The sequence below is a fragment of the Macrobrachium nipponense genome, chromosome 13 (genome assembly GCF_015104395.2).
Source record: "Macrobrachium nipponense isolate FS-2020 chromosome 13, ASM1510439v2, whole genome shotgun sequence".
Taxonomy (NCBI): domain Eukaryota; kingdom Metazoa; phylum Arthropoda; class Malacostraca; order Decapoda; family Palaemonidae; genus Macrobrachium; species Macrobrachium nipponense.
The window spans coordinates 28390062-28400061 of NC_087206.1; the positions used below are offsets into that span (position 1 = coordinate 28390062).

The 10000-nt window shown below is 35.5% G+C and overlaps 1 protein-coding gene across 2 annotated transcripts in view; it reads left to right on the forward strand.

Annotated features, from left to right (window-relative positions):
• Positions 1 to 10000, forward strand: part of LOC135225706 (procollagen-lysine,2-oxoglutarate 5-dioxygenase 1-like) — a 151948-nt gene that overhangs the window by 135944 nt on the left and 6004 nt on the right. For both annotated transcript variants that reach the window (XM_064265071.1, XM_064265070.1), the window contains 3 exons: positions 5205 to 5306; positions 5525 to 5629; positions 8097 to 8255. In XM_064265071.1, coding sequence (XP_064121141.1) covers positions 5205 to 5306; positions 5525 to 5629; positions 8097 to 8255 — 366 coding nt within the window. The remainder of the gene's footprint in view (positions 1 to 5204; positions 5307 to 5524; positions 5630 to 8096; positions 8256 to 10000) is intronic.

Consider the following 10000-nt stretch of genomic DNA (forward strand, 5'->3'; position numbering starts at 1 on the left):
AAGAGCCACCAAATCCCGCAGTCGAGCTTCCCCGTCCCCCCCCCCCCCTCCCCCCTGACATTATGAGTCATTAAAGATGCTCCCTTTTATCACAACCACTGGGGTCAGGGTCGAAATCAGGGTTTTTACCTCCCATAGAGTATGAGGTTGTTGGGGGTGGGTGGGTCAGGGTTGAAATCAGGGTTTTCATCCCTGTAGAGATTTGCACAGCACCAACACGACCATGCGAACTTGTGAAATTTCACATCTATTTGTTATATTCACACCTTTATTGTCAGTTTTCACACCTAAAGGTGTGAAAAGTAATTAACGCTAGGTGCTTATCTCCAGGTAGAAAAATCGACTACCTGGGGATTAGCACCTAGGTGTTGAGGGACAATTGGGGTTTTTCCCCTACTGAGAGCAACAGCAGGCGGGGAAATGTGAGGGCCGAGTTCCATGGTATAAATAAAATCAGGAAGGGATACCAGGCCAGACTAGGAATGGTGCACAGTAGATATGGCGATCTTTTAGTAGATAGAGAGGAAATCGAAGACAGATGGGTAGAACATTTTAGAGCCTTGTTAAATAGAACATCACCTCCCAAACAGCCTCGGGAGAATGGAGAAATTATATTGGGAGAGGATGAAGAGGATCCAACCGCAGAGGAGATTCTAGAAATAATAAATCACCTAAAGAATAATAAGTGCTGGCCTTAACGAAATTAGTGGAGAACTACTGAAGTATGGAGCAAGACAGTGGCAAAAATTGTGATAGGAATTTGGAGAAGGGAAGAAATGCCTGAAGAATGGGAGGAGGGACTGTTTGTGCCAATTCACAAGAAAGGTGATAGAACGGAATGTGGAAATTATAGAGGCATTTGAGACCATAGTAGGGGATTACCAAGCAGGGTTTAGAGCGTCTAGATCAACCATAGACCAATTATTTATTGTAAGGTAGATCCTTGAGAAATGCTGGGAATATGATAAAGACTCTTGGCATGCCTTTATAGACTTTAAGCAGGCATATGGCAGTATACAACTAGAGGCATTGTGGAGGATGCTGAGAGAATTCAGGATACCAGAGAAGCTTATACGCCTAATAAAAATGTGCTACAGGAATGTGAGAGGCAGAGTACGGATTGGAGGGGGAGTAACAGGTCCTTTCTGAAGTTGACAACGGTTTAAAGCAGGGATGCGCACTGTCTACGATTCTCTTTAACCTAGTGCTGAAATGGGTCATGAGACAAACACCACTGGGTAATGGAAGTACATCTTGGGGAGGCTATGTGTGAGAGATTAGCTTATGCAGATGATATTTACTTTTGTGCTGAAAAAATCCAGGAAATTGATAGAAAAATAAGCATTTTTAGAGAAGCTGCAAATCAGGTTGGACTGGAAATAAATGAGGGTAAAACCAAAATCTTGAAGGTTTCAAAGCAAGAGAGGATACTGGGTAACATCAGTGTGGAAATATGGAGTTGGAAGCGGTTGAGAACTTCAGATACCTGAGATCAACAGTTACAGCTGAAAATAGAGTAGAGGAAGAAGTAAAATTAAGAATAACAGCAACAGCCAGATGTAGTTGCGCTTTAGTCAAAGTACTCAATAGCAATATCTTATCAAGGAGAACAAAGGTTAAGGCCTATACAACAATTATTAGACCCGTGTTAACGTTTTGGAGCATATCATATCTTTACAATTGTTGATTGACCTTGCAAAGAGGAAAAAATTCAAACTTTTTGTGACATTTATTGATTTCCAACAAGCTTATGACAGAGTACCCAGGCATACTTTATTTTTTATATTGAAAAGACTGGGGTGTGGTTCTGTAATGATAGTAGCACTTATTTCGATGTACGAAATTACCAATAGTATTGTTGGGGTGGGGACAACTCTAATTGCTTCGACAATTGGTGTTCGCCAGGGGTCACCAACCTCATGTCTATTGTTTGTCATTTTTGCGGACGATCGTATAATTGTGGTATTGATGGGTTTTTGGGTTGGTTACACATCATTGTCCTTATGGATGACACAATATTCCTTTCAACAACCAGGCGTGGTATGATGGAAAAGTTAAATTTACTCAATCAGTTTTGTAGCTCTAATGTAATGAAAGTAAATAGTAGTAAGACTAAATTTTTTGTGATAAATGGCAATGGACGCGATAAGGAGCCAATGGTTGTAGGGAGTATTGTTGTTGATCCCTGCGAGCAATATGTATATTTATGATGTATTTTTACTGCTGATGGCTCCATATCATCAGCAGTGAAAGCAGAAGCACAAACTAGAATGTGTTATGTTTTAACATTTATTTCATTCTTAAATAAAAATAATGATGTTCCTTTCTACATAAAGAAAAGGGTTTTTCATTCGGCTTTGTTACCAGCATTAATGTATGGAAATGAATCTTGGATTAACGTGATTTGAGACCCATAAAAAAATTATATTTATGGTGTATAAAACAACTGTAAGGTGTAGGAAAACCACTACAAAGTCTCTATGCTTAGTCGTACTTGGTCTTGTTGATTTTCGTTCTCTGGTCAGGTCAAAGCAGAGACAGTTTTTCGCTCAAGCTTGGGTGGAGCGTGGTACAATGGGAGATGACCCGCTGGGCCATGTAATTAATCTAATTTTGGAATTTAATACCCCTACCTCACGTTATATCAGAGACTTGTTAGATAATGATATTGACGATGTAATGCAAGCATCTGAAAGATTGAAACGAAGTAATTACCTCAAACTCAGGTAGATTGATTAACTTTCTATGAAAAACATCAATTAAGAATTTAATGTTCATGACATTATAGTAGAAAAACCAATGTAAATGAGTTGGAGAGAACAGAGTGGACAAGATTAAGACTGAGTTCCCATTCTCTTGCTATTGAGGTTGGCCGTTGGAACAGAAGAGGGAGGGGCCGGTTACCTGTAGAGGAGAGGTTGTGTGTGTGTGGCCAAATACAAACTGAGCAACATGTAATCGAATCATGCCCCAGGACTTACCAGATTCGGACCCAGTTTGATATCTCATCAATGAGCGACTTGATGGCAAATGTTTGTCATATGCAAGCTTAATTTTGAAGGTTTTCAAATAATACGATGCAAACTCTCTCATTGTCCCTCGCCCAGCTGACTTCATTTTGTGTTAGAATTTTAATGCATTTCCTGTCTAATCTGAATGTGCGATGTTTATTAGTCTATATTATATTATTGTTGCTATGTGATATAGAATTGGATATTCTAAACAGCTCTCGATATGGTCTCTTTTGTGTTATTTAAACAATTAATATCAATTATTATTGCCATTTGTTTTGAATTCAGTTCTTTTTAATTTTCTTTTTTCCTTTTTACGAAATGTAACTTGTGAAATGAGTTTATGTATTTGGACCGTTGTGTAATTTCATAATATTGTATTTGATGTTTCTGTGAGAATGGTCAGTAAAATATCTATCTATCTATCGATCTATGTATGGTTGCGAAACCTGGAGGCTGACAAAAGATCTGGAACAAAGGCTGGAAGTGTTTGAGAACGGAATCTTGAGAAGGATTTGTGGACCGGTCTTTGATGCGGAGATGGAGAATGGAGAAGAAGGCACAATAATGAACTGAGGGAAATGACAGAGGTACCCCTGATAACAGGCACGATTATGGCTCAAAGACTGAGGTGGGCAGGGCATGTGGCCAGGACTCATGAGGATAGACTAATAGGCATGATTACTCGAGGAAACCAGAGGGCCGACGACCTCCAGGAAGACCCCGCATGGGATGGTCTGATAACATAAAAAGGGACGTGACAAAGCTTGGAGTGGATGGTCCAGGGGATTGGTGGGATGTTGCGCAGGACCCGTGGTCGTTGGAAGCTTCTTGTAGCGGCAGCAAAGAGCCATGGAGGCCCGCAGCCAGTGCAGTGGAGTGAGTGACATGCACGCACAAATACATACATACATACATCATACATATATATATATATATATATATATATATATATATATATATATATATATATATATATATATATATGTGTGTGTGTGTGTGTGTGTGTGTGTGTGTGTGTGTGTGTGTGTGTGTGTGTGTGTGTGTGTGTGTGTGTGTGCTTTAGTGCAGCCGGTTTAAACACTTAGGGAAAGGAACGTTTAATATATAAGACCATTCATTCCATCCATCTAAATAATTGTCGTGGATGACTTACCTGCTCAGAGGCAATAAAATCCGGCTCTTTTGAAATAAGTAGCGCACATCCTGTTTAAGGAACATTATTACGTATTTCTAAAGGATAAAATACATAATTGATTCCTCGTGCGTCGTTCTTCTAAGAATTTGTCAACGGATTATGCAAGATGGAATAACATATGTTATTCCATCTTGGGATTATGAAAACGGAAGATCCCTAGCAAACGAAATGACCTAACGACATATTCAGCCCGTAATGATACGAGTTTCTAAAACCTTTCAAATTAATACCTGCTGACGTCAAATGGCTTAATGATGTATAAGGGATGAACAAATTGTGGAAGTCGTTTTATGAAAGCTTTAATGAGAGTCTGACGTTCATTTTTAATCACTTGCAGCCATTCGGGCAGTTTGATCTTGACTACGGTCTTTTCCACGCGGATGCGTGTCCCAGGAACATTTCAGAATTTTATTTTCCTTCCAAGTTATTCGGTCAGCATTACAAAAACTTATGTTATTGTAGCTTCATAATCAGTAAATTGCCTTCAAGGTGAATGGTATCATCATGGTGATATTTATGTCTCGTTACCGCCAGAGTTTTTGTTTGTTTGCTCCTTTTGCTTTAATCCAGTGTTTTTTAATCACATTGTATTTTATCCAGATATTCATGCATAGCTTCCTGTTATTATTGCGTATGCCCCGTAAGGGGGCTACTGCCATCAGTGCATTTCATGCGGTGCACTGTAGGCATTACTTAAGGTTCCTAGGAGCGTCCCTTCGGTCCCAAGCTGCAACACCCTCTCATTCCTTTTACTGTACCTCCGTTCATATTCTCTTTCTTCCATCTTACTTTCCACCCTCTCCTATCAATTGTTTCTTATGACAACTGCGAGGTCTTTCTCCCGTTACTCCTTTAAAACCTCCTTTACCCTCTTAGGTCCCAGCGCTTGGACATTGGCCTAAATCTTATATTCCCATTCCTAATATTATGTATAATAATAGCAATAAATATTAATAATTATGCATTATTATCTCACTGATCATTGATTTTTCAAGGTGGGGCCTTACCTCTACTATCTTCCTTTCTTCACTGAACGCTACTGTCGAGAAATGATCGAGGAAATGGAGCATCACGGGAAGTGGTTCGATAAAGAAGTGGTGAGTCTTTCTCATATTTTTGCACTGAGATAAAATCACGGAACAAAATTTTTATGTGTTTATAATAGTTCCCAACGAAGAGAGAGAGAGAGAGAGAGAGAGACTACAAACGTACATACACTCACAACGCACACATTACATATATGTGTATATATATATATATATATATATATATATATATATATATATATATATATAATTTCTTTCTCTTCCAACAGGATGATAGAGAGGAGGCAGCACATCATTATTCCAGCAGAAACATCAACTTTGAGGAGATTGGATATGCTGACGATTATCACATTGTTCTCAATAGTGTTCATAAGGTAATGTTCATTGTTATCTCATTATTTTCCAGGGTAAGAACGACGAATTTACTCATTTTCCATTATTCTTATAACAGGGTGGGGTAGCTTGTAATTTTTATCCGCCCTTGATTTTATATATATATATATATATTATATATTATATATATTAATATCTATATATATATTATTTATAAATTATCACGTTAGTACATGTGTTTATAGTATAAAGATACAATAAATATATATATGATATATATATATATATATATATATAATATATAGTTTTATATATATATATATATACATATATATATATATATATATATATATATATATATATATATTTATATCTATATATATATAGATATATATATATTTATTATATAGTATACATGTGTATATGAGTATACAATAGTATATATATATATATATATATATATATATATATATATATATATATATATATATAATATATATATATATAATGTATCAGTCGATGCAAGGTGAAGGACAATCCTTTATTCCCATTATATGTACTTTTATTGTCGCGAGGTTTCAAGACATAAAAGTCCCATTATCAAGCTAAAAAAAGATAAAACAAAAGTTAAAATCACAAACTCGGAATACATATTAAAAGTTTACAAATATAAAAAACAAGTTCAAGATTAGGGAGGAGTCAATACCATAAGGTGCTGAAAGAAATGTAAACATGACATGAATCACAAAGATTTTAAAATTATAGGCCAATCCCCTAACGAACAGCATTTTGCTATTTTAGAATCACTTTTCATTAAACAACTCGTTTCACAGTTAAACACCCATTCTTCCTCAATACCTCTTTATCTCTCGTGAGTTCAAGTCGAAGCTGACCCGGCCCGAATTGTCACTTGGTCTGTGCTTTCAGCACCTTATGGTATCGACTCCTCCCTACTCTTGTACTTGTTTTTTATATTTGTAAACTTTTTAAACTTTTAATATGTATTCCGAGTTTGGGATTTTAACTTTTGTTTTATCTTTTTTTAGCTTGATAATGGGACTTTTATGTCTTGAAACCTCGCGACAATGAAAGTACATATAATGGGAATAAAAGATTGTCCTTCACCTTGCATCGACTGATGTCTACTGATTGATAGAACCCCCTTCAAAATTTTCACTATATATATATATATTATATATATTTATATTTATATATATATATATCTATATATATAATATATATATATATTTATATATATATATATATATACACTATACCATATACATATATATTTCCATCTATATATCTATTATATATATATCTATATATAATATAGTATAGATAGATATATATATACTCTGATATATATAGTGTTAAATGTATGCGCTTGCCATTTTTGGATAGTCTTTTCATAACTAACTCAATTATCAATTATATAAAAGCTTTTAGCAACAGCAAGATACAATTATTGGTGTACGACTTGCACACACCAAATTCCCACGTCACAACATCAGTTGCAGATACGATATGAAAAGTGTCCTTCCAGCTGGTCTCGGGGAAGCCGGTCATTATCCATAACATTACCCACTGGCCACACCCCTTTAACTAGGCATAGATGCCATGTCTCACTGTACATAGGCTTTAATGTGATTTTCATCACAATGTGGAAAAAGAGTGTTTGTTTGTTTGTTTGTATGGTGTTTTTACGTTGCATGGAACCAGTGGTTATTCAGCAACGGGACCAACAGCTTTACGCGACTTCCGAACCACGTCGAGAGTGAACTTCTATCACCAGAATTGAAAAAAGATTGGCGTTGTATTATGCATGGTCTGTGGCTTATGAGCCATTATGAAATGGAAATTGTCTGTGTTGGCATAGCCGAAGGGGGAATTTCGAAAATGTGTTTTTCAGCTTCCAGCGGTGCCAGTGGTAGCGCTATTTCATTTTGCCTGTATGATTTTTAAAAGGAAAATTAAAGTATTCAGGTTTTAAATTTATTAACTAAAGTGTGATTTAATTTTGTGTAAAAAAAAAAACTGGTGAAATACGCCAACGTTTCAAAAGGATTTTAAGAAAATGAAACGCCGTTAGTATCTCTACAGTGACTTTTTAATACTGGCAAAGACGTCGTCCATATATACATATACCCGTTGACGTTGAAAATGATACGAAAAGGAAACACTATTCTCCCGAGGATTGAAATACTGTATTGGTTTTTAAGTGAATCACATCCACATTTTGTGGAGGCTTGTTATTGAATTTAGAGATAGTGCTAAACCTGAAAACACCTTTGAAGACTGCTGGGCGTATGCTCGTTTGGTTTTAAAAGCGAATTTATCGATTTTCTTATTTTGTGAGAAAACCACTGATACATCTCGATATTCTTTAATACCGAAGTCAGATCTCTCCTTGATTTATGACCTTTTGAAAAGTCAGTATAGCAAGATGTGAATCTTTTAAAAAATCATTTCTACTCACAAAAGAAACTTGTTTTATCATCACTTCAGGAACTGCTGTCAGCCTTATATGGAAACTTTAAGGGAGTGGCGGAAGCATCTTTGATCTTCGTCCTGAAATACGCCAGTGCAGCCAAATATGGCACTTTCAAATACCATCTCGACGGTGCCACGTACACGCTCAACATAGCACTCAACAATGGTTTCACGGTAAGCGAAAACGATTGCTAGTTTTAGTTATTTGATGACGCAGCGGGATATCTGTGCTTCCTAGTGACAATATGGAAGTGTTTATATGGTATTCTTTCACATGGCTGAGATGACATTTAGTAATAATACATAGCTTTAATTTCTAAAGGTGTTTAAAATCTAGAGGACGGGAACTATAAAACTGTTTCAGATCTAGAAGACAGCAGTTATAAAACTTTTTTGGCTTGAAAGCTTATAATTATTTTACACATATATTATAATATATATATTATATTATAATATATAATTACTATAGTATATATATATATATATTATGATATATATATATATATATATATTATATATATATATATATTATATATTAGTATAATATATATGATATATATATATATATATATGATATATATATATATATATATATATATATATATATATATATATATATATATGTATATATGTATATATATATATATATTGTAAATAATTATAAGCTTTCAAGGCAAAAAAGTTTTATAACTGCTGTCTTCTAGATCTGAAACAGTTTTATATTTCCCGTCTTGTAGATTTTAAACACCTTTAAAAATTAAAGCTATCTATTACCAAATGTCATCTCAGCCATGTGAAAGAATTATCATAGAGTATAAACATGGTGGTATTTAAGGGACCTTCATATGATTTTCTTTTTGGCAAGATTTACTCAGGTTAGTTGTGAAACCTGTGTAGATGGTTGTCTGATTAAAGTGAAGTATATCTTAGTTTTACCAGACTACTGAGCTGATTAACAGCTCTCCTAGGACTGGCCCGAAGGATTAGATATATTTTTACTTTACTAGGAACCAATTGGGTACCTACCAACGGGACCTACAACTTATTGTGGGATCCGAACTACATTGTATCGAGAAATGAATTTCTATCACCAGAAATAAATTCCTCTGGTTCCGCGTTGGCCGAGCCGAGAATCGAACTTCGGACCACCGGAATGGTAGCCAAGCGCGAAATGCACTCGGCCAACGTGGAACTAGGTGGTTGTCTGAGAATATGGGAAAGGACACTTTGGTAAAATATGTGTATAACGAGTATTTAGAAAAAATGAGGAAAGGAAGACTTATACATCAATTATAGAAGATGAACCTTGTAGTATGTGTTATATTGTTTTTCTACGGAATCTCGCCGTCCGATGGTAACTGGATTATTGGTGAACAACAACATTTAATAAAGTAAAAATATGTTCTATCTCATGGAGCCGAGTATGAAATGTGATTATTGAGAGGAAAAGATGGCATTTTTGTATAACAGACACGCAAGATCTATATTATTTCTACAGTTTTGTAATTATAGTAAACTGTCAAAGCTTTCACGTTGGTGAATATAAATATCACTAGATAAACAAGGCTACGCCTTAGGCATTGTAGTATCAATTAATATGAAAATGCTCTGAGCAGCAGTAATTCTCAAGTCCCTTTGAACTGAGTTGTAGTAACATTACTAATACAAGTTGAAGTAAACCACTTTAAAAGGATTATTAGGTAATGGTTGTGTCGCTCATGATTTTGATAAATTTCATGATTTGATTTGTTGAAATTTTCGAAGAGGAGCCTTAGATCCTAGTCTGTATTTTCAGCAGAACCGGATCAGTAGTACACATTAGATTAAAGAAATAGAATTCAGGCCGAAGGCCAAGCGCTAGAACCTATGGGGTCATTCAGCGCTGAAAGGGAGACTGAGAGTAAAGAAGGCTTTAAAGG